Source organism: Urocitellus parryii, chromosome 6 (assembly GCF_045843805.1).
Source record: "Urocitellus parryii isolate mUroPar1 chromosome 6, mUroPar1.hap1, whole genome shotgun sequence".
Lineage (NCBI taxonomy): Eukaryota > Metazoa > Chordata > Mammalia > Rodentia > Sciuridae > Urocitellus > Urocitellus parryii.
The window spans coordinates 1,780,952-1,805,423 of record NC_135536.1 but is presented as its reverse complement, the minus strand read 5'-3'; the positions used below and the strand labels follow the sequence as shown (position 1 = coordinate 1,805,423).

General features: G+C 59.4%; 1 protein-coding gene and 1 gene segment (V, D, J or C); both read right to left on the bottom strand.

Moving 5' to 3' along the window:
• The window catches only part of LOC144255320 (Ig heavy chain Mem5-like), a 117,322-nt gene that overhangs the window by 36,711 nt on the left and 56,139 nt on the right, over nt 1-24,472 (bottom strand). The window contains exon 2 of the mRNA XM_077799700.1: nt 16,194-16,262. Within this exon, the coding sequence (XP_077655826.1) occupies nt 16,194-16,262 (69 nt within the window). The remainder of the gene's footprint in view (nt 1-16,193; nt 16,263-24,472) is intronic.
• LOC113177997 (Ig mu chain C region membrane-bound form-like) lies at nt 4,156-16,128 on the bottom strand. The segment is given in 8 exon segments: nt 4,156-4,217; nt 4,328-4,443; nt 6,221-6,553; nt 6,638-6,958; nt 7,227-7,568; nt 7,656-7,970; nt 15,068-15,214; nt 16,047-16,128. Coding segments are annotated over 8 exon segments (1,665 nt in total).

The following is a 24,472-nucleotide window of genomic DNA, read 5'->3' as shown; positions in this document are numbered from 1 at the left end:
TACTTTTAAAAAGTTTATTTGGTGTTTTATTGTGGCTCAAGTAGCATCTCACTGTCTTCCACATTTTAACGGCCAGCACAGTCCAGATGTATGTCCTAAGAGGTCACCTCGGCGGCTGAATGAAGGATGGGTCAGAGGAGAAAAACTGGCCACAGAGAGACCAGAGGGGCTGTTGTGACCATCTGGGTAAAGGATCCTTGGGGTTAGTGGAGAAGCAGGCTGCGTGGTGCTCGTGAGCAGGAGGGGCAGGGCTGAGGCCCGGGTTCGGCATGGGCTCAGGTGGACGTGGCTATCCCATGAGATAGGAGAAGACTGTGAGGTCAGACCTGGGGCCAAGGAGCCAGGCCCCTGGAGGCCCTGGGGAGGCGGAGAGGCAGGTGTGGACAGTCCTGGTGGACGTGGCTTTCTAATGAGGGTGGTGCCCAAGAGTGCCAGGCTGGCTGTTGCAGGCTGCCCAGGCCCAGGCCTCCTGATCATATAGTGTGAGTCCCCTGTCTGGGAGAGGGGACCCATGTTGGGCTGACTCTAGAGCCAAGGAGTGGCCCCCGGAGGCCATGGGAGAAGGCCCACAGAAAGGCCGGTGAGGAAGAACACGGGACCTCTGGGAGGTCCACAGGGGAAGTGGGAGGGCTGGCCGGGGGCTACAGGACAGGTTCATTCCCAGGCAGCCCAAGCGCTCAGTGGCCACCCACCCAGCTGGGGGAGTGGTGTGAGGGACGGCAGAGAGCCCCAGCTGCCTCCCTGAGCCAGCACGGCCTGGCTGGTGGGTGGGCAGGGTGTGTCCCAGCAGGAGGACCATCTCCCTGCTGGGCACAGGATCTAGAGCCTTGGGCAGGACTGGAGGTTGTGGGCACGGCTGGGCCTGGCCTGGCCTTCTGTGGCCTCTGTAGCTCCTCCCCGTGCCCAGCATGTATGGCCCTGGGAAGTGAGATACTGTGGCTGGATGTGGCTGGCTTAGGGCAAGGCTCTAGAGGCCACCCTGGGGACAGGACTCATTTTCTAAAATCTGTTGGCTGGGCAGCTTCATGACCAGATGTGGCAGTGCCAGGCCTTGAGGAGGGTGGCCTGCCACCATGGCTCACACCCCCCCGCCATGGCAGCCGACCTGTGGACACCACACCCTGCCCCACCTACCCAGGCTCACCTCCAGGGGTGGAGGGCTGGTGGCCCCTTCAAGCCCCAGCTCATTTCAGGCTCCTTTGGCCCAGGACACAGTGGCAGACAGGAGAGGAAGGGAGGCCAAGGAGCTGGCCTGCTCACGGAGGACTCGGGTGGAGGCACACTGGCCTGGCCCGGTCACTGTCCTCGCCGGCCGCACAGGTGCGTGCGTGTGTCCCCGGGGGTGTTCCCCTCATAGCACTGGGGGTAGTGACCTTCAGGTCCCCTGGCTCTGGCCCCCTGACCTGGCTCTAAATGCTTTGGGGTGGGGTCAGACCCTCCACCCAGAGGGGCTTCAGGAGTATGGGCAGCTGTGCGAGGGGGATGGGAGAACAGGAATTGGGTCACCCTGGAACTAGCCCTTGAGAAGCCCTTGGGGAAGGGTCCTTCCTGTCCACTGAGCAGAGAAACTTCAGCCAGGAGCCACGTCAATGGCAGGGAATGGACAGGCTCAAGTGGGGAAAGAAGCCACAGCCCGTGGCCCAATGCAGGCTGTGCCCAAGGAGGAGGGGTCGGGGTGGGGGCCGGGGTGGTGGCAGGGTCTGGGACTGGAGCATAAGAGGGAGACCCCCAGAGGGGAGCCGGGGTGGGGGGAGACCAGGCAGGGCGGGGCTGGGCCTGCCAGGATGCCTACCGCTGTCCAGCCATCTACACAAGTCAGTGGGGCCAGGTTCCAGGTTCAGTCTCTGAGGCCTCCCGAAGCCACCTCACAGTGGGGGTCACCCATGCTGCCCTTCGTGTGGTCCCTGAGGAGGCTCAGACTTCCTCTGCCTGCCGCCTGGCCCCAGGCCTTGCAGCTGTGAGCTGGTCTGGGCCCGGGAACTTTCTCTCAGACACCAGGTGGGAGCAGGTCCTAGTGGCTTCTGTGGGGCTGGGGACTGGGGCTGGGGTGGCTGGGAGGATCCCTGTCGGGTCCCTGATGGTCCTTCTCCTCACCACTGCCTCCTCTGCCCACAGCTGGCCTGGCCTCCTCTGTCCCAGCCTGATGGCCTCTCCCCGGCCCCAGTCCCCCACGACCTGCCACCCCTCCTCCTCAGGGCTCAGGTAGTAGCCCTCGTGCTACTGGGTTGTGCCCAGTGCCACCTCTTCTCCGCTCCCAGGCCACCAGGCATGGCCTGGCACCCGCCCTCTCCCTGTCTCAACGAAGCAGAACCTGCCCCTGCTCTTCCAAACACGCAGACCCTGACCTTCCCCTGCGTCTTTCTCCTGGGACTCCTGGGCAGGACCCTGGCAGCCTCAGGGCCCAGTCCTGATGGCCTTCCCCAAGCCCACTCTTGGGCCTCTCTGGATATTCTTTCTTGCCCCTGAGGTTCTGTGTGCAGCAGTGCTGGGCCCCATGACCACACCACTGGAGGAGATGCCGGACACGAGACGCCAGGGGATTCACTGGGCCCTGCTGGTCCCAAGTCCCGGGGCCTCAGGACAATGAGAGTTTGGAAATGGAGTCTGCAGACGTCCTCACGTTGAGATGAGGCCATGGACTGTGGGGGCATCTGATCCCACAGGACGCCTGTCTCCATAAAAGGGTGCCCAGCTCAGACTGCACTCAGAGAGGTGGCCCCCGGGAGAGGCCTGCAGCACACTCTCCCTGCTGACGAGAAGAACAAGCCCTGCGACCCCAGGGCGCCCAGGTCTGGCCTCCAGCACCGCTAGAGGACACGCTGTGCTGGGTATCCTGTGACGTCTGGCTAAGATGAGACCCCGTGCTCTTTCACACTCGAGGTCACCCCTCTGGGGACCTGGCTGCAGGAGACTGGCCCTCAGTGAGGCACCATCCCAACCCTTCCTCTGCAACCCTTTCCCCACCACTGCCTCTGCTGGCCCTTGCCCCACAGCTGGCCTGGCCTCCCCTGGACCTGTAGACTGCCCAAGCAGTCCATGCCCCAGCCATGACCAAGGGCAGCTCCTGATGCTGCCCGCAGCTTGTCTCTGCAGGGTCCTGTCTCCGAGCTAACTCTAGCCCAGGACCCAGGTGCTGGCTTCTCCTGTCCTTTGCCCTCCTGTCCTGTGATCTCCTAAGAGCTGCCGTGGACTGAAGCTTTCTGTCCTCTCCCAAATTTTCTCTGCTGAACCTTGACCACCAAGGTGACAGCATTGGGAGGTCTGGCCTTCAGGAAGTGACTAGGGCCAGAGGGCATTAGTGGCCTTGGATAAGAGCCCCAGAAAGACCCCCATCCCTCCCACCACATGAGGAGGAACTGCCTACCAACCAGGGAGCAGCTCTCACTGGACAGGAAACTGCTGGTGCCTTGGTCAGAACACCTGCCCAGGCTTTGGTCACAGCAGCCTAAAGGCACCAAGTGCAGGCCACCCAGCTTTGCTCTGCTTTCCACCCTCCGGTCCACGCCCACTGCTGCAGGTCCCTGGCACCCCCTCCCCAAAAAGTGTGATGCCTGGCCCCCTGCAGGGGGTGTGCACATGCTCCCGAGGCCCAGTCTGGCCCTTCTGAATCCTTGGGGCACGTGGCCCTCAGGCTGGCTGGATACAGCACTGAGAGAGAAGGTGGGCAGAGGCCCCTGCCAGACCCACGGAGGCCCAAGCCACCTCCCTGTTTGGACTGTGTAGGAGGCCAGGCCTGGAATTCTTTACTGCTGGCCACTGTCCTTCCATCAGGCTCCACAGCCATGAGCAGCCACCTGTGGCCTCCCGCCTCTGGGCCTCTCCTTTGGGGTGTCACCTTGCAAGCCTTGCCAGGTCGCTCCCTGCCCCTTGGCCCCCTTTGGATCTGGCCTCCTCACTCAGGATGCCCACACAACATGGAAAGTCTGAAAAGGAAACAAGACCCTTCGGCACAGAGCGGTTCCAGGAGAGGACAACTGTATTGGTGTCAGGCTACACACACACGCTCGGCGAAGCAGGGCGGACAGCAGTCCCAGGGCTGGGGCCAGTGTCAAAAGCAGCCTGCGTCCTAGAGTGCAAAGCTGGAGGGCCACCCAAGGAGGATTCAGGTCCAAGTCTATGGGCCACAAGGCTGGCTTGCCCTGGCCCAAGAGGCAGTGCCCCTGCGGGTCGGTCAGTCTCTTGACCTCCGATGTCCATCCCCGGATAAGTCACTTCACCTGTGGGCCACAGAGACAGTGTGAATTGCTGCCCGGTTAGCTAAGAGGTGGGGCAGGACTGCCACCCAGCCAGGGCCCCTGTCCCCTCTGCAGCCCCAGGGCCAGTCTACCTTGAACAGGGTGACGGTGGTGCTGTAGAAGAGGCTCAGGAGGAAGAGGACGATGAAGGTGGAGGCAGTGGTCCACAGATTCTCGAAGCCCTCCTCCTCGGCGTTCACTTCCCCCTCTGCAAGGGGACACATGGGGAGGAGGGTCAGCTTGGGCCTGGGCCCACAGCAGAAGCCAGGCTTTGTGCCAGCAGTGCATCTGGCCACCCGCCTCTTGGGCCCATCTGGAAGAGATCCAGCCAGAATGGGCTGGGTGTCCAGCCGTGTGGGCTGGACAGAGACAGAGCACAGGCCAAGCTGAGCTGGCGACTCCAGGACCTGGTCCTCGGAGCCCTGGGGTGGCACAGAGAGCAAGATGATGTGGCACACAGACAGGTGCAGGAGGGCAGAGGTGGGGACTGCGGCAGAGTGGACTTTCCTTGAGGAGTTAGCCCAGTACCTGGGCTGCGCAGTGTAGGGGCTCCCTGTGTCCTGGGGTTGGGATGGGCAGAGGGAGCTGGGGGCTGAGGCCCTCCCCTCCTGACTCTGCCAGCACTCGGCCACTTCATCCCCTGCTCGGAGCAGAGTCCATGTGGGGATGTCCTGGCTAGCTGGTCCTGCCCTATCAGCATGACAGCTCTTGGGACTGGACAGACAGACATTGGAGGGACACGGGTGCTCAGTGGGGTCTGTGGCCTCTGCACAGATGGGCCCTCGGGGACAACTGAACCCCAGGCCTCCAAGGGCTGAGCACATGGGGGATTTCTAGGAGGTGGCCGCAGGCTGGGCTGTGTGCCTGGTGACCTTGTTGGGTCCCTGTCTTCCCCACAGAGGCCTCGAGCCCCCTGGGCCTTCTCCTGCCTGCTGTTCTCCAGGTTGGGGAGCAAGGTGGGTGCTGGCGGGGCAGACCGCTCAGACAGAGCTCCCAAGGTGTCCTTATCCGAGGGGCACCCAGGGCCACCTACTGCCCTCAGGGCATATCTGGTCACTGCCTCCTCTGTCAGGATGTGGCCTGGACCCTGCTTCTCTCACAGGTGGCGGCTGGGGTCACCCACAGCCTCCACCGAGAGCCTGGACAGGAGGCACCAGTCCCTGGGGCAGCTGCCACAGGACACAGGCTGGGACTCCTCAAAAAGCTGCAGTGGCAGAGCCAGGGTGGTGCTCTGAGCCCCGGGCCTGAGGACAGCAGCCCTGGCAAAAGTCCAGGCGGGCCGAGCCAGGAAGCATCTCCACACACACACAGAAGGACAAGCAGAGGCCAGCGGGAAGCCTGAGGCAGCAGTGCAGGAGGGCTCCAGTGTGTGGTGGACTGCCGCCCGGGTGGGGGTCCTGCCCAGGCCGGGCCTGCAGAGTGCGTCCCCGTGCTCATGAGCACAGGTGAGTGTGCTTGGGTGTGCTGTGTGTCCCTGCCCGGCGCGTCTGTGCCTGGGGAGTCCGTGTGCCTGCCTGTCAGTGTGTGTGTGTGTCTGTGTGTGCCAGGACGTGGGTGTGCATGTCTGTGTGTGCGGGGACCTGGGAGCCCGTGTGTGCGAGTGTCTGTGTGTGCGGGTGTGCTGCATGTGTGGTGTGGCAGAGCTTTTGGCTGTTTCTGGAAGCAGCTGGAGGAAGAGCGTGGCGACTGCCCGCCCTGAGCGCCCTGGGAGGCTGCGGGTGGCAGGTGGCGAGGCAGGAGGGGTCGCGTGGAGGGCGAGAGGGACACAGCAGGTGAGAGCATCGCACACTCAAGACCAGCATCTTTTGAACGGATCTTTTTATTCTGATTTTTATAAAACGTGGCATCTCACTCCACTGATGCAGTTAGTGTGCACACAGAGCGAAGGGACCCCAGGACCTGGACTGGCGGGTGGCCAGCGGGTCAGTAACAGGTGCTGGCCGTGTCAGACATGATCAGGGACACGTTGTACAGGGTGGGTTTACCAGTGGACTTGTCCACAGTCTTCTCGGTCACCATGTGTGACAGGGCCTCGTGGCCTACGACGCAGGAGAAGGTATCGCCTGAGTTCCAGTCTTCCTCGGTCACTGTCAGGATGCTGTGGGCATAGTAGAGGCCCGGGGCCTGGGGCTCAGGTGTCGGGGCGCTTGTCACGTACTTGTCTGAGGACACGGGCTGCCCCCGGTGCAGCCACTGCACGAAGACATCCGGGGGGGAGAAGCCCTTCACCAGGCAGGTGACCGTGGCCGACTCCCGCAGGGCCAGCTGCTCCCGGGCTGGCGGCAGCAGGTACACGGCCGGGGAGTGCCTGGCCACCTCTGTGAGAAGAGAGACGGTGGTGAGTGAAGGTGGGACGGGGGATCCTGGGAGCAGGGGGGCGGGGTGCTGGGGGCCGAGCCTACCCCTGGGCTTGGAGATGATCTCCTTCAGCGGTGAGGGCAGGTCATTGTGGGTCACTGTGCATGTGAACTGCTCCCCGGACTCCCAGTCTTCCACACAGACACTGGCCTCGCCCACAGCACTGAAGGTGCCATTGGGGTGGCTGCTGGAGATGTTGGTGTGGGTTTTCAGAGCCTCTCCATTCTGGCGGGCCCAGGTGATGGTCAGGCTGTCGTAGGTGGCCAGGTCTGTGACCAGGCAGGACAGCTTGGCTGATTTGGTGAGGAAGATGCCGGCAAAGGTCGGGGGGACGGTGAAGACCCGGATGCCTGTGGGTGGACTTGCTGTGGAGAGAATGCTGGTTGAGTGGTGGGTGGCCGTGAGACTGGGGGCAGCTCCCCAGGAGTGGCAGCAGATCCGCCCAGCCCTGGTGTCCTGCTGCAGCAGGGGCGACTCCCCCCACCCCACCCAACTGCTGCTTCTGCTGCCTCTGCCCCTGCCCAGGCCCGGGCAGCAGATGGCAGGTCTGGGGGGCAGGCACCACCTGAGGGAACCTGTGTGGGTGCCCTGGCAGGGTGTGGGGAATGCTGGGCCCGGGACTGGGGCACTCACTGGTGCCACACACGGAGGACACGTTCTTCTGGAAGGTGAGTCCCCTGTGATCCACGCGGCAGGTGAACACGTGCTGGCTCAGCCAGTCGCTCTCAGTGATGGTCAGTGTGCTGGTGACCCTGAAGGTTGAGCGTTGGGACCCACTGGCTTCTGCGGTCACAGGGCCCGTAGTGAAGCCAGATGTCAAGACCTTTCCCTCCCGGAGCCAGGACACTGTGATCTGCTTGGGGCTGAAGTCCGTGGCCTGACAGATGAGGCTGGACTCGCGTTTGCCGGGACCAGAGAAGGAGTCTCGAGATGGGATGAACACACTCACGTTGGGGGACTGGTCCACTCCAATACCTGAGATAAGGGACAAGGTGTCAGCTCAGCCTGCGAAGCAGCCCCCCATAGCTCCCTCCAGCCAGGCCAGAGGGTCCCCAACCTCACCTGGGAGGGGCACCTCCTTGTGTTTGTTGTTACCGCCATGCTGGACTCTGCACACCAGGAACTCGTCGGGGTCCTGAAAGGCGTCCTTGGAGGACAGCAGGACCTGAGAGGTGGCGGCATACTTGCCCTGCACCATCGTCGAAGGGAAGGTCCTGACACCCTGACGGATCACTGTGTTGTTCTTGAAGTTCCAGGAGAAGGTAGCTGTGTTGGGCAGGAAGTCCTTGGCCAGGCAGCCCACGGTCACCAGGCTCTCGTCGGACCAGGGGCTCTCACAGGAAACGAGGGGGAAGAGGCTTGGGGACGACTGGCTCGCTGAGGACCCCGAGGCACAAAAAGAAAGGGAAGGGTGAGAAGTCGTCTCCTGCGCCCTGCTGGTCAGGGGTTTCTCCCAGCCCCCACCCCACTGCAGCTCGCTCCAGTGCTGAGCCTCCTGTAGGCCCCCGGCCTGCACATTTGAGGCTAGCTGTGGCAGGAGGTCAGGTGACAGCTGAACTGATGTGAGGCTTCTGGGGCAGCGGGAGGGCCTCTGGCTGTGGGACTCCAGTTTTTAAAGCCAGGAGGGTGGGAGGGGGCTCCCAACAGCACATGTCGAGCTGGCCACAGGCAGCACTGACACCTGCACTCAGGGACAGGCCTGCATCCCAGCTCCCCATGCAGGAGGCTCGGCTGGAGCTCAAGCCTGCGCCAGCTCTGCCTCTTCCTGGGCACTGGCCCTCAGCACTGGCAGGCTCAGCTCCCACAGCACCCAGCTCGGGCACAGAAGCTCACCCTGAAATCTCCCCAGGCAGGCAGCTCCAGGCAGTGTGTGGGAAGCACAGTGGATCACAAATATCTGCCCAGACAGTGTTGGCCAGGACCAACCGGCACAGCCAGCTCAGCTCAGCAGAGTCCATGTGGCCCAGCAGAGGTCAATCCAGCCCGAAACAGTCTCTTCAGACTTGCTAAAGGAGCTGAATTTCCATAAGCCCTGCTGACTCTAGCTCAGCACCTTTCAGCTATGCCCAGTTTAGGGCAGCTCTGCCCATGCATTTCAGGTCACCTCACCCAGCTCAGCACAAGTCACAGAGACAAGCCCAGCTCAGCTAGTTCACCCTTGTTACAGCAGCTAACCCAGCTAAGCCCAAAATAACCCCAAACAGCCCAGCTCATCCAAGCTCAGATCGGTCCAGCTCAGTTTAGACAATTTAGTTCAATATAACTCAGTGAAGCTCAGCCCAGTCCACTCCATGTGACCTCAGCTCAGCTAAGTGTGGTTCAGCTTGGCTTAGCCCAGCTCCGTTGAACCCATGGGAGCTCACCCATCTCATCCCTGCCCAGTTCAGCCCAGCTAAGCCCCGTCAGCCCAGCTCAGTTCATCCATCTCAGCCAGCTCAGTCTAGCCCAGCTCAGCCCAGCCCAGCCCAGCTCAGCCCAGCTCAGCTCAGCCCAGCTCAGCCAGTCCAGCCAGGTCAGCCCAGCTCAGCCCAGCTCAGCTCAGCCCAGCTCAGCCAGTCCAGCCAGGTCAGCCCAGCTCTGCTTAGCCCAGCTCAGCTCAGCTCAGCCCAGCCCAGCCCAGCCCAGCCCAGCTCTGCTTAGCCCAGCTCAGCTCAGCGGAGCCAGCTTAGCTTAGCCCAGGTCAGCCCAGCCCAACCCAGCCAGCTCAGCCCAGCTCTGCTTAGCCCAACCAAGCCCAGCCCAGCCCAGCTCTGCTTAGCCCAGCTCAGCCCAGCTCAGCCCAGCTCAGCTCTGCTTAGCCCAGCTCAGCCCAGCCCAGCTCTGCTTAGCTCAGCTCAACCCAGCCTAGCCCAGCTCAGCCCAGCCTTGACCAGCCCAGCTCAGCTCTGCTTAGCCCAGCTCAGCCCAGCTCAGCTCTGCTTAGCCCAGCCAAGCCCACCCCAGCCCAGCTCTGCTTAGCCCAGCTCAGCCCAGCTCAGCTCTGCTTAGCCCAGCCAAGCCCAGCCCAGCCCAGCTCTGCTTAGCCCAGCTCAGCCCAGCTCAGCTCTGCTTAGCCCAGCTCAGCCCAGCTCAGCCCAGCCCAGCTCTGCTTAGCTCAGCTCAACCCAGCCTAGCCCAGCTCAGCCCAGCCTTGACCAGCCCAGCTCAGCTCAGCTCTGCTTAGCCCACCTCAACCCAGCTCAGCCCAGCCTAGCTCTGCTTAGCCCAGCTCAGCCCAGCTCAGCCAGGTCAGCCCAGGTCAGCCCAGCTCAGCTCAGGCCAGCCCAGCTCAGCCAGGTCAGCCCAGCTCAGCCCAGCTCTGCTTAGCCCAGCTCAGCCCATCTCAGCCAGCCCAGCCAGGTCAGCCCAGCTCTGCTTAGCCCAGCTCAGCTCAGCCAAGCCCAGCCCAGCCCAGCTCTGCTTAGCCCAGCTCAGCTCAGCGGAGCCAGCTTAGCTTAGCCCAGGTCAGCCCAGCCCAACCCAGCCAGCTCAGCCCAGCTCTGCTTAGCCCTGCTTAGCCCAGCTCAGCCCAGTCCTGCTTAGCCCAGCTCAGTCCAGCTCTGCTTAGCCCAGCCAAGCCCAGCCCAGCTCTGCTTAGCCCAGCTCAGCCCAGCCCAGCCCAGCCCAGCTCTGCTTAGCCCAGCTCAGCCCAGCTCAGCCCAGCCCAGCTCAACCCAGCTCAGCCCAGCTCAGCCCAGCCCAGCTCTGCTTAGCTCAGCTCAACCCAGCCTAGCCCAGCTCAGCCCAGCCCAGCTCTGCTTAGCCCAGCTCAGCCCAGCTCAGCCCAGCTCAGCTCAGCTCTGCTTAGCCCACCTCAGCCCAGCTCAGCCCAGCCTAGCTCAGCTCAGGCCAGCCCAGCTCAGGCCAGCCCAGCTCAGCCAGCCCAGCCAGGTCAGCCCAGCTCAGATCAGCTCTGCTTAGCCCTGGCTCAGCTCAGCCCAGATAGCTTAGCCTAGCCCAGCTCTGCTTAGCTCAGCTCAGCCCAGCCCAACCCAGCCAGCTCAGCTCAGCTCTGCTTAGCCCAGCTCAGCCCAGCTCAGCCCAGTCCTGCTTAGCCCAGCTCAGCGGAGCGAGCTTAGCTTAGCCCAGGTCAGCCCATCAAGCCCAGCCACCTCAGCCCAGCTCTGCTTAGCCCAGCCCAGCTCAGCCCAGACAGCTTAGCCTAGCCCAGCTCTGCTTAGCTCAGCCCAGCCCAGCTCTGTTTAGCCCAGCCCAGCCCAGCCCAACCCAGCCAGCTCAGCTCTGCTTAGCCCAGCTCAGCCCACCTCAACCCAGCTCTGCTTAGCCCAGCCCAGCTCAGCCCAGCCAGCTCAGCCCAGCTCAGGCCAGCCCAGCCCCAGCTCTGCTTAGCCCAGCCTAGCATAGCCCAGCCAGCTCAGCCCAGCCTAGCTCAGCCCAGCCCAGCCCAGCTCTGCTTAGCCCAGCCCAGCATAGCCCAGCCAGCTCAGCCCAGCCTAGCCCAGCTCTGCTTAGCCTAGCCTAGCATAGCCCAGCCAGCTCAGCTTAGCCCAGCTCAGCTCAGCTCAGCTCAGCCCAGCTCAGCCCAGCTCAGCCCAGCCCAGCTCAGCCCAACCAGCTCAGCACAGCCCAGCCCACCTTAGCCCAGCTCAGTTCAGCCCAGCTCAGCCCAGCTCAGCTCAGCCCAGCTCAACCCAGCCCAGCAAGCTTTGCTTAGCCCCCAGCTCAGCTTTGCTTAGCCCATCTCAGTTCAGCCCAGCATAGCCCAGCACAGCCCAGCTCAGCCAAGCTCAGCTCAGCCCAGCTCAGCTCAGCCCAGCACAGCCCAGCAGACCTCAGCTAAAGCCACCCCATTCCTGGGTCCTGCACAACCCTGCTGGCTTCCGTCTCCTACCCTATTCTGACTGGCTCTCGGCTGCAGAGCAATCTTATCAATCACTACCATCCTTGAACAGCAGGGAAGACTATATCCTGACAACTTCAAATTCACTGAAACATCTTGAGATTTAGATCAAGAATGTAGGGTCTTTCCTAACAACAATGAAAAATCCCTTTCCTGCCAGAATCCCCGGCATTGCTCTGTCAGGGGAAGCACTCTGGGTCGTCTCCCTCAGAGCCCGACTTCCAGGAGACAGCACCCTTTAGCCTGGACTCCTTCTTCCAAGACTAAAATTAACCCCCAATGCTAAGCTCCCTCTAGATTAAAACCATTACTGACAACGACCAGAAAAGTCATTTTATCTAAATTTGCCACTTAAAATTCTTCTGTTTGCCATGAAGCTCTTTAGAAGCACCATAACCATCTAAAAGCCAGAGCTGCAGCTTTGTGGATTGAAAAGCATCACGAGCAGAACCATCAAGGTCATAAGCACTAGAGCCCCTCCTGCCCATTTCCCCTCAACGGGGACTTCAGGAGAAGTTCAAAATGGATCCTAGACAACGGCCCCTCAAGGGCCTCACAAAAGCCTTCTCTTCCCAAAAGATCCGTTCCCCTTCAAATCGGAGGAAACATCAGTACAGACTTTCCAGAAAAGCGGCCTTGGCAGTGGGCACTGCCTCTCTTACCACGTTGGGTGCCGGGTCACAGGGAGGTCCCGAGGGTCTTTGATTCTTCCAAGTGCATTTTATCCAGCTGATTCACGATTAGCCACTTGGCCTGGTGGCAGCAGCCAGCCCACACATTCCCAGGACCAGGCGGTCCTGGGGGACCCAGGCCCAGGCCAGGCCAGGAGCAACCTGCTCTCAGACCCCTGCCAGCGCTCCCTGGACAAGAAGCCCAGCCAGCGTGGTCAGGAAGAGAGCCTCATCTTCGGGCCAGTGCCTGCATTCTTTTTTTGCACTCTCTTGCTGGATTTTCTCTTAATTCACGAACTACCACCTTTAACTGAAGTAATTCAAGACAACTCTTCACCCTTCATCTAAAATTTATTCTAAAATGAATATTGGAAAAGTGGTCTCAAAAATAACTTCAAAAGGCATCTTTCCAGAATGTCTAAGTGTCTCTTAATCACAGAGTAAACGGACTGGCTTAAAAATCGTAAAGAGTCACTGTAAAAATAATATTGCAGGCTTTAGTTAAAGGGTTGAGATTAATTGTCACATGGAGGACAACAAAGTAATTTACAAAAAGTTTTCTAAGTACATTAATAAACTGCCCCAAGACTGTTCACTTTCATATACATCTTGCTTTGAAAATGAAAACAGCTTTGAAGTTGGTCAGTCAAGTCTGAACAAACTAGAATCCATAAGCCAAGACTGAAACCGCACAGCTGAAAGAGGCCCAGGCACTTCCCGCCAGCACCCTCACCTTATTTTAGAAATGCAAATCGTGCAGGTGTTGTTTTGCTGAGGAACTTTCGGATCTATGCTGCTGGCAGAGCCTTTCAGTGCCACTTCCTCTTACCACAGCTATAAATTTACCTATGGTGTTTTTTTGCTTCCTGAAATAGACTCTCCATGTGGCCTGCTTCCTGCCACCTGCGGAGGGTGGAGGGGCTGTGTCCCCCCCCCCCACTGCTGAAGCCATCTTGGACCCACTCATCACCCAGCTCACCACTGTTCAATTAATTAAAAAAATAAATTAGCTTCCTTGCTGTCAAAGCCAGTCCCGAATCAGACATTGCAGACAGGACTTACAGTTGTTCACTGGAAACAGTTTTCAATAAAAACCGAACTTACTAAAAACCTCTCGTATTTTTAAGTCACAATTTTCTTGCCATTTTTGTCGGCAACCACTATGCAGACACTAAGAAGTGAGCCTTTCCAAGCTCCTGCCAGGGACTGTCCTCTCGGAGCCTGGCTCCCCTGGTCCCTATGTCCCTGCCAGGACTGCAGCTGCCCACTCACCAGGACCGAGGCTACTCACTCACTCAGAGTTAACTTTATAGAAGTTAAACTACCGCCTGGCACACAGCACACCTCAGGATTCTAAGAAAAGCCCTCTATTCCACGCTCTCCCAGGCGCCATAGCCCTTCTACAGGGGCTGTCACTGAGGCACACTCCTCAGCCCACACCGGCTCAAAAACTGAACATCATCCAGACCCCCGAGGGGTTCTGCTCCTTTTCAGCAACTCACCCAAAACACGGCCTCCCACCCTGAGCCCCCTTCCAGAGGCTCACTTTCTCCATGGGATGCACCAGACCTTATTCCAGTTTTCCAAAGGCATCTGGAAGCCAAGGGAGGCTCCCCAGTCCCTGACCCCTCCTGGCCAGCCCACATGGGTCCCCTCGGGGACATGTCCCAAGAACCAGTCTTGGGTGCTCAGAAAACCGAAGAGTGGAGGAGAATGAAAGCCAGGAGCAGTTGTTCTTACCTGAAGAGACGGTGACTGAGGTCCCTCGGCCCCATATGTCCATGCCATAGTAATCACAATGGTGCAGTCTCCACCTGCACCCCACAAGAACCCTGGAGCCTGCCCTGACATGGTCCCCTGGCCGCGACACTGACCTCTGGCACCACACTGGAGCCGGCCAGTCACTCCTCTCCTCACCTGGGCCAGCGGCTCCTGAGCCCTTCATGGCCCCAATCCACACATTCCAGTCTGGACCCTCAGAAGCTGGACTGCCGGTGGCCCGGGAAATGTGACCCTTGACTGACCGCTCCTAATTCACAGGAGCCCAACAGACACCAACGGGCCCTGCCCCAAACGCAGGGCCTCAGAGTAGACAGAAGCCCAGTCATGCCGCAGTCACAAGATGCCTGATGTGGCTTGGCACAGACCGGAGCCCTCACCCAGACCAGCCAGTCATGCCCCTGCCCAGACTCCCGTGGCCCAGCTGGGGACGAGGGGGCCTGGATCTCCATCTCCCATTGCCGCGGCCCTTCCCCGGCTCCCTCTCCTGAGTTCCAGAATGCCGCTCTGATAAGGAGACCCTGAAATGCCGAGTCTCCCCAAGTCAGATAGATGGGGTGGGCGGAGGACTCACCTGAGCTGACGGTCACCAGGGTTCCCTGGCCCCAGACATCAAAAACATCGTCACATTGTGACAGATGTGGCTGGGACCCAGACAAGAACCATGCCAGTCATGCCCCTGTCCCAGACTCCCGTGGCTCAAAGTGGGCATCAGCTCCCATTGCCGCGGCCCTCCCCCGGCTCCCTCTCCTGAGTTCCAGAATGCCGCTCTGACACGGAGACCCTGAATTGCCAAGTCTCCCCAAGTCAGATAGGGTGGGCAGAGGACTCACCTGAGCTGACCGTCACCAGGGTTCCCTGGCCCCAGACATCAAATGCATCGTCACATTGTGACAATTGCGGCTGGGTCCCAGACAAGAACCGCACCAGTCAGGGCCCTGACACTACCTAAGATTGAGCCCTTGAAGGTGAGGGCAGTGGGACCCCAAAGGCAAGTGTGGCCTGGACCCCCAGAGAGACCCCTGGTGCAGAGTCCAGGGCAGAGGGAGTTGTCTGCATGAGCTGCGACCTCCTGCCGGCCCCAGTCCAGCCCCAGCCCCTTTTGGCCCAAGACCCACTTTCATTTGCCCCAAAATGCAGCAGAAGATTTCTGAGAGGAGAGGAGAGAGGTTGGAAGGACTTACCTGAGGAGACGGTGACCAGGGTGCCAGGGCCCCAGTAATCAAAGTAATCACATTGCCACAGCCCCAGTTTGGGGTGATACAAAAACCTTGCCCACCTGCCGCCCTTGCCCAGCTGGCCACAGCCCAGAGGCCTGCTCCTAAGTTCATCTCACCCAACACAAAGCACAAAGCAGGCGGCTCCCAGCCTGCTCTGGGCGCCTGGACCCCAGGGCCAGGAGGGAGACAGGCTGAAGAGCCCAGGGAGAGGCAGCCCAGGCGCCCTGGCCCGGGGCTCCGGGTTCCTGTGGCCACGGTGCCCCCAGCTCTGCTCCCCAGACAGCCTGTGGCCAGGCTCTGCCTTGCAGGGCCACCACGGCAGTCCAATCGACCGGGCTGGCAGAGACAGCAACTGGTCCACTCTCCAGTGCTGGACGCAGGTGGGCTACAGGACCCAGATGGACACAGAGCCCAGAGATCAGGCAGGGAAGACAGAGGGATTTGCAAGGGACTCACCTGAGGAGACGGTGACCAGGGTGCCCTGGCCCCAGTATTGATCACATTGCCACAGCCCCAATTTGGGGTAGTACAAAAACCTTGCCCACCTGCCGCCCGTGCCCAGCTGGCCACAGCACAGAGGCCTGCTCCTAAGTTCATCTCACCCAACACAAAACACAAAGCATCCTGCTCTGTGCCTGGGCCGGGAGGGAGACGGGCAAGGGCTGAAGAGCCCAGGGAGACGCAGCCCAGGCTCCCTGGCCCGGGGCTCCGGGTTCCTGTGGCCAGGGTGCCCCCAGCTCTGCCAGCAAGCTCTCCCTCCCAGACAGCCTGTGGCCAGGCTTCCCTCTGCCTAGCGGGACCACCACCGCCGTCCGATCCCCCAGGCTGGGGCTGTAGCGACCTGGCAGAGACAGCAACTATACACCCCCCAGCACTGGACCCAGATGGGGTACAGAGCCCAGGGACCAGGCAGGGAAAACAGAGAGACCTGGAAGGGACTCACCTGAGGAGACGGTGACCAGGGTGCCCTGGCCCCAGTAATCAAAGTACCAGTAGCACAGCCTCTGCCCTCTGGCTGCTCTCATACAAAAATGTCTTCTTGGCCTGGCTCTGCCCATCCACCCCAGCTGTCCCCAAGAACAGGACTCACCTGAGGAGACGGTGACCAGGGTGCCCTGGCCCCAGAAGTCGAAGTCACCATAGGCACAGTGAGCTTGCCCTGTGGCCAGGGACACAGAAACCTCCAGCACAGGGTCCCGGGGAGCCCAGGGGAGCCCCAGACCCTGGAGATTCTGCCCTCTGGTGGGAGAGACCTCCACCCCAGTCCCCAGCCAACCCCCTGCCTCCGCCCCGCTGGGGTGCAGGTGGGGCTTTTCATTGGTCCCAGGGGACACAGTTTCCCTGCTGAGCTCTGCTGATGCCTGTGTCTGTGCTGCTTAGCCCCTGCCCACACCACCTGTCCCTCTGCATCCTCCTGCCCGTGGGCCAGCCCCCCTCACCCTCCACCAGGGCCCAGTGCGTCTTCTCCCTGGGCTCACAGAGCTCGAGGGTGGTGCTGGTTTTTGTAGAACCCTCAGTCACTGTGGATCCAGTTACCACTGTGGTTCCTGGCTCAGCCAAAACCCCCCACCCCCCAACCCCCGCAGGCGGGAGGCCCTAGAGAGCAGCAGGGGGCCACCGACTGGGCCAGCAGCTGGGAGCCCTGTGCACAGCCCCTGGTGGGCTGGACTGGGCCCTTATCTTCCCCTCTGCCATCGACTGACTCACACGGAGACCCAACCCCCAGCGGTACAGTCACTCCTGCGCTGGGAGCAGATGGCCTGCCCCTGTAGCGGTCACTAGAGTGTCAGGCTTTTTCTTGTCTTAGAGCTCCCAGCTGGGGGGACGCAGGTCTGCCGCCCTCTCTCGTCATGCTGGCTGCAGGGACAGGCCGGCTGTGGCAGTGGGGGGCGGCACCCTGGTCTGGAGGACTGGGGACTCCCAGGTTGGCATTTGCAAGGTCCTGGAGGACAGTGTCCCTGGTGCTGGGTCCTGTGGCTGCACGTGGCTGTGTGCCCTCCCTGACCCCCTGGAGCTCCTAGCCCTAAACAAGGGGTTGTGACATCCCCTGGATGGGTGCAGGAAAGATGGCTAAGGCAGACAACCCTGTCCTAGCCCTGCACGGCTGCCCTCCACCTGGACCCAGGTGCGGCCTGCGTCCACCACCTGTCAGGCCCTGGGCTGGGGTGGGCCACACAGGAGCCGAGGCGTGGCCCTGAGTGAGTGCGGAGTCACCTAGGCCTGAATGCAGCTGTGAGCACATGTGGGGGGACTGCGGGGGTGGGGCACAGAGCAGCCAAGATGGGGAGGCACCCTGACGTCACGGGGAGGCCTGGGAGGGGACGGGAGCTGACAGCAGGACTGGCTCTGCACATGTGGCTGAGATGAAGGTGGCCTGAGAGAAGAGCCCAGGGCCCGGGGGTACGGGCTGCTCTGGTACAGTGTGGCCCAGGAAGGGCATCTGTGAAGGGACTCTGGGAAGGACAGGGTGAGGGGCCACAGAGAGTGGAAGGTGGGGTGAGCTGCGGGGCTCCTGCAGGGGTCCGCAGCACAGGGAGGTCCTGGGAACAAAGGGCAGGGAGACCCAACAGGAAGGGAAGAGTGCCAGGTGGCACCAGGGCAGGGATGAGCAGCGGATATGAGAAGCTGAGAAGCCTCCATGTAAGGGCAGGGACCATGACCAGGGAGGGGTGGGCAAAGGAGGCCACGAGGGAGAGCCAAGGAGGGGAGGAGAGGGCAGACCTGGGATCAGGGCAAAGGACCCTGAGGAGGGAAATGACTAAGGCCTGGGACTGGGGCACAGGACAGTGAGGACAGGAGGTGACTGAGGCTTAGGACCAGGGACACAGGAGGTGAGGACAGGAGGTGACTGAGGCTTAGGTCCAGGGCCACAGGAGGTGAGGACAGGAGGTGACTGAGGCTTAGGTCCAAAGACACAGGAGGTGAGGACACAGGTGACTGAGCCTTAGGTCTAGGGTCACAGGAGGTGAGGGCACAGGTGACTGAGGCTTAGGTCCAGGGGCACAGGAGGTGAGGACACAGGTGACTGAGGTCTAGGTCCAGGGGCACAGGAGGTGAGGACACAGGTGACTGAGGCCTAGGTCCAGGGGCACAGGAGGTGAGGACACAGGTGACTGAGGCCTAGGTCCATGGGCACAGGAGGTGAGGACAGAAGGTGACTGAGGCTTAGGTCCAGGGGCATAGGAGATGAGGACAGAAGGTGACTGAGGCTTAGGTCCAGGGGCACAGGAGATGAGGACACAGGTGACTGAGGCCTAGGTCCAGGGACACAGGAGGTGAGGACACAGGTGACTGAGGCCTAGGTCCAGGGGCACAGGAGGTGAGGACACAGGTGACTGAGGCCTAGGTCCAGGGGCACAGGAGGTGAGCACAGGAGGAATGTGGCTTCATGGCTCTTCTTTCCTGTGTTTGGCCTCCTCAGTGGCATCGTGACAGAAGTAGGTCTTCCTCCTCACTCTGGCTGTCCTGCTCATGCGACCTCTGAACCTGCCCTCTGAGACTCACCTCCTCTGGGGTCCTTCTGTCTCTAGCCCGCTGAGGCTCTCCTCTCCTCTCTGCTGAGGAATTTGCTGGAGGAGAGGAGCAGCTGCGGGACCTGAGGAAGCACCTGGTCTTGCTCTCTAGGGCCAGGGCTGCTGTCAGCTGGGGTGGCCTCCAGCACTGCCTGTCCCCCAGGCCCCTGCCCCTCTGCTCTGCACCCTGCAGAGGGGCAGCCTGACTGCAGGCACCATGTGCCCAGGCCGTCTGTAGGTCCTGCAGCTCCTCTTGGCCACAGTGTGACGGGGACTGGCCTGTGCAGAGTGTGGAGCCTTTCAGAGGAAGCCCTGGGGCCCTCCCTGCCTCTTCCCTGGGTGCAGTGGGAGGTGCTGCGGGAGCTGGGGTGCCTGTACCCCCCACCGTTGGCCTCTGGAGGCACACCTGTGTCACGGATGCAGTGACCTGGGTGATCCGCAGTTCTTGGCCTCCAGGCAAGCTCCTTTGCCCTGGCCTTTGCCCTAAGCCATGGGGACAGTGGGCCACACTGGACGCTCAGCCCACAGCACCCGGAGGGGCAGAGTGGCAGCCCCAGGTTGGCCGGGTGCTGGGCCAGGCGGAGCGTCACTCAGCGTCTGTGCAGGGACAGCTGGCTGCCAACTTGGCCACAACAGGCACTGTGGCCGACTCCTGCTCTCCTCCTGGGCTGGCTGCCTCTGACTCCCTTGTGCCTGGCACCTGCAAAAGGGACCCATCACACCTTCCTGGGGATGGCACAGGGGAGAGGGGAGCAGCGAGTGCTCTGGCTCTGGGGAGGCCCCTGAGATCCCTGGTGTGGCTGTCACCTGCCCTGTGTTGGAGGCAGCAGGAGTTCTGCAGAGGAGGCCTTAGGATGGGGCCGAGCTGAGACTCCTCTGCTCCACTGAGTGCCTGGGCGCCCTGCTGGCCTCAGGAGGCCCCGGCACAGTGTGCTTCGGCAGGCCTGGAGTGGGCAGGCCTGGATTGCCCCTCCTGGGAGAGGTGCTGTGCCTGGCAGCGGTGTCTGGGAACCAAGCTGAGCCTGAGTGCATTTCTACCCAAGTTCCCAAGGACAGGCTTCCTCTCCCTCCTGCTAGAATCCAGCACAAGTGCCTGCCCTGAGCCAGCCTGGGAGACTAGGTTGGCGAGGGCAGGGCACTGGAGCATGCAGCTTGGCGACTGGCTGGCGGCTGCTCCTTCTGCCTTCCTTGGACCCCTCCCTACAGGACAGGGAAGGGGAGAAGGTGCAAGAATGACCTGACCCTGCAGTGGAGTTTGAGATGGCGTCACAGAGGATGCTCAGATCCCCTGGAGGTTTCCTGGACTCCTCCCACTGCCCCATCTGCCCTAGGACTCCTGGGCTGCACCGAGTTGGGGTGTCTCCGCCAGTGAGGACCCCTCGCTGTCTGATCTGTGAGCAGGGGCTGGATTCTCTTTACTGCAGGGGGGTCCTGAGCTCTTCCTCCTGGGAGAAACTGATGGGCAGGACTAGCTGGAGCCAGGCAGTGGCTGCCTGGGCTGGAGCCGACCCTTGACCCCCTTCTCTCCAAAGGCTTGACTGGATTTCACACACTCTGTGCTCTGTATTTGAACATCCCCAAGGAGTCTGCAATCCATTGTCAGGGGTTCTTTTCTTGTTGTCTGCTTTGGTCACCTGTAAACTATAGCTTTTAGAACGTCCTCTGGGCTGTGCTCTGCACACTGCTCCAGTCCTCGGGGTGCATGAGCTGGGACAGCTGGCTGCTCCTCCACCATCTGTGGCTTCATCAGCAACCAGCCTCCTTGGAGAGGGTGCTCACTGTCCATGAGCTCGGGCAGCCATACTGATGTCCTCTGGCTTGTGGTGCCATGGGCTGAGGCCACCAGCTACTTATGTGGAATATGCATGCTGTGGGGAGACGGTGTCCTTCCAGCTGAGGCCACTTGAGCTGCATTCCTGTCTGCCCCAGTCCCACCTGAATCTTGGCTCCTGGCCTGGCTTCTCCAAGGCCGTTCTTCCTCCTCCACTCGTGCCCTCCTGCACTCCTCCCCTCCTCCTCCTCCTCCACCTTCTCCTCCTCCCTTCCTCCTTCTCCTCTACCTTCTCCTCCTCCCTTCCATTTCTCCTCTAACTTCTCCTCCTCCCTTCCTCCTCCGCCTCCTCCTCCTGTCCTCGTCCTCCACCACCCCTTCTTCTTTCTCCTCCTCCTCTTCTTTCTCCACCTCTTCCTTATTCTGTTTCTTCTTATCCTTCTACTCTACTTCTCCTCCTCCTTCTCTTCCTCCTCCTCCTGCACATCTTTTTCTTCCTTCTCTTCTTCTTCTTCCTCCTCCTCCTCCTCTTTCTTCTCCTTTTCCTTGTCCTCCTCCACATCTTCTTCTTCCTCCTCTTCTTTCTCCTCCTCCTCCTCCTCTTGTTCTTCTTCTTTTTACTCCTCCTCCTCCTTCTCCTCCTCCTCCTCCTCCTCCTCCTCTTGTTCTTCTTCTTTTTCCTCCTCCTCCTCCTCCTCCTCCTCCTCCTCATCCTCTTCCTCCTCCTCCTCCTTCTTGGTATTGGGGATTGGACACAGGGGTGCTCTACCCCTGAGCTCTACTCCAGACCTTTTTATTTTACTTTGACACAGGGTCTCTCTAAGTCACCGACAGGCCTTGAACATGGACCTGGGTGGCTCGGGTCATGGGCATGGCCCCTGCCTCTTACTCTTGGAGGAGGCTTGGTGGCCTAGACACACGCTCTTGTCCCCCCTCAGCATCCTGCAGAGGCCACCTGTTGTTCTGGTGTCCAGTGTGGATGGAGAGAGGCCCAGGTCAGCCCATTTCCTTTGTGGAGGTGATCTGGTGTCCTTGAATGTGCTCAGATGAATAATTTCCAAAATTAACTGCCGAAAGTCGCTGCAGAGGAATAATAGTTAAAATGTAACTGAAAACTCTACCTTGAAATGGAGTTGGACATTCTGTGTGTTGGGGGGAAATGGCCAGGGCTGGGGGACGACTTGCCTGGTGTCCGTACCGCACTCCTGTCCGGGGATGGGCCTGAGCGATGGCGGCTCTCCACCTGACTCTGCCTGCCACCTCTCTTCAGTCTGTGGTCTCTAATGGGCTCTGCGTGTCCCCTCAGTCACCCCCCCAAGTCTCTTTCTCTCAGGCTCATTCCACTGTCGACCTGAAATCTCCTTTTTAAATTTTGCTTCTTTCCATGGCCTTGGCCAGGTCCCATGTGCCTCTCTGTCCTGTCCTTCTTGGGCACAGCACTTGGGTTCTGGTTTTCCTCATGGCTCCGGTCACTGCGTCACTCACCCTGGGCCTGAAGTCACTTGTGGAGCTCTGGGGCGGTGCTTTCCTGGGAACAGGCTGTTGGTGGCTGCTTTCCTGCTGTCTGTGAGGCTGACACAGTTCACGCGCATTCCTGTTGCCTGAAGCTCACTCCTCTGGCTGGCTCTTTGTGGGACCTTCCTTGGTTGGGCAGGAGAGCAGTTTGGGGGTTCCATTCTTGCTCTGGGGTCACAGTGGACTAAGGGCTGTGTCCTGGACATGTGTCCCTGAGCCCATCTCTGCAGGCCCAGCGGCTCTGCAACTCAGAGCCCAAGGGCTACACCTCTGTGCCTTGCTGGCTCATCCTGAGGCCTCTGTCACACTGGCAGGTCCCACCTGTGCTGGGTGCCCTGTGTTCTGTTTTCCTACAGTAACGGTGTCCAGTGTGGCTGGTGAGAGGAGTTCATCCAGGGAAACCAGAGCATGTGCTGAAGGGGCATCGCCGCCGTGTCCATGGCCCCAACCCGGACTGAAGAAAGGAGGGGAAAACATGCCCGAGTGTCGGTGGAGGCTGCTCGGCCTCCCAGAGGAAGATTCTGTCGTTGCAGCCCGTGATGAACCCCAAGAGCATCAGGCCAAAGGAATGAGGCCAGGCACAGCACGCAGTCCCACCTTCTAGTGGAGCCTGAAGAAGGGAAGGGTGGTGGCCCAGGCTGGGAGTGGGCGGAGGGTGAGGGAGGGTCCCAGAGACACACTCCATTAGGGGCCAGGGCTCAAGGTGGTCTTACAACATAGTGGCTACAGGGGATGACAATGTAACTTTATGTATTTATTTTCTTGGACCAGGGATGGAACTCAGAGGCGCTCAACCAGTAAACCACATCCCTAGCACTTTTAATTTTTTATTCTGAGACAGAGTCTCCCTAAGTTGCTTAGAGCCTCACTAAATTGCTGAGCCTGGCCTTGAACTTGTGATTCTCTGGCCTTACCCCCCTAAACTGCTGGGATTACAGGCATGTGCCAGAGCACCCGGCATGTAACATGTTCTTGAAACTCTCTAACAGAGTAGAACTTAAGTGTTCTTATCACAAAGAATAAGTATGCATCAATTAATTGGTTCAATGTGGCCATTGCACAAAAATGAATACATATATATTATCAAAAAATAAATTAGTTTAAAAAAGAAAAACAACATAACTCTACATTTTGCCTCTGCAGAGTGTTGTAGTTAGCCTTTTTGCTTCTGTGATGTGTCCAAAGGGCTTGGGTAACTCAGCCCCATGGCTTTGCTGATTGCATCCCAAGGGGTCTCTCTCCTGCCTTGTCTCTGTTCAACTCCTGCAGCTTTCCCCAGCCCTGGAATTTCTTAATCTTGGAGGTCTCCACTGCAGCTTTAGCTTTCTCCTCACATCTCCACACATCACCCTCTAAGAGGCTGCCCACAGGGACTCTGACCCTGGGCACTATGCCTGGCCTCCTAGGCCTTCCTTTGACACCTCAGTGAAATCTGTAATGACCCCCCTCCAGCATCCTGCCATCCTGCAGAACCAGAACCACATGGTTGATGCCAAGTTCTGCTACTATCTTGAGCAGTAGCTAAGTCTCCAGGGACCATGGCAGCAGATTTCCCTGAGTACTAGGTGGCTGAGCATGGGAAATAACTTCCTAGGTCCCTCCTGCTACCTGTGCAAGCCAGGAGCCTCACTGGCCTCTTCTCAAAGGAACCTTTACTTTTTTTTTTTTTTTTAAAGAGAGAACGTGAGACAGGGAGAGAGAGAGAGAGAGAGAGAATTTTAATATTTATTTTTTGGTTATCAGCGGACACAACATCTTTGTATGTGATGCTGAGGATTGAACCCAGGCCGCACGCATGCCAGGCAAGCGCGCTACCGCTTGAGCCACATCCCAGCCCAGGAACCTTTACTTTTAACTCCAGGAACCTTTACTTTTAACTCCCTTGAGCCTCAGCTGGTGTGATCTTGAGATGCCCTCAAGCCATCTTTTCTATTGTCTATGGGTAAAGTATTAGCATCTTTCATGGCTACAATCTCTTTAACTACCACAACTTCCTTAGCCCCCTTTGTACTTGCCAAACTACAAGTTTTTTAAAAACTTTTTCTCTTCTTATTATCACAGTAAACTTGACTAAAAGCTGCCAGAAATATTCTTGCCATTGCTTGAATTTTTTACCTTGAAATTTTCTCCACTAGATCATCACCTTTAAGTCTCAGGGCATGGGAAAAAATAAGTCAACTTCTTTTCCTGATTATAACATGGTTGTCTCTACTTCAACTGTTAAGAGAATCTTCCTTTTCCTCTGAAACCTCTTGAGCCTTGTCTTTACTGTCTGCAGTCCTATTGGTATTGGTCTTCTGGGCTTCCACCAGAATTGCCCATTAAACTCTGCTTACAACATTCTGAAGTTTTTCCAGCTTGTATCACTAACATTTCCAAAATTTCTCCCTTCACAAACCAGCTCCAAAAACTTCTGAACCACACGGTCAGGTTAGTCACAGCAGTGACCCACTCCTGGTACCAACTCGTGTTTTAGTCATTGTTTTCATCAGTGTGGTTAAGAGACCTGACAAGGACAATTAGAGAAGGGAAAAAGTTCATTTTGGCTCATGGTTTCAAAAGGTCTCAGTC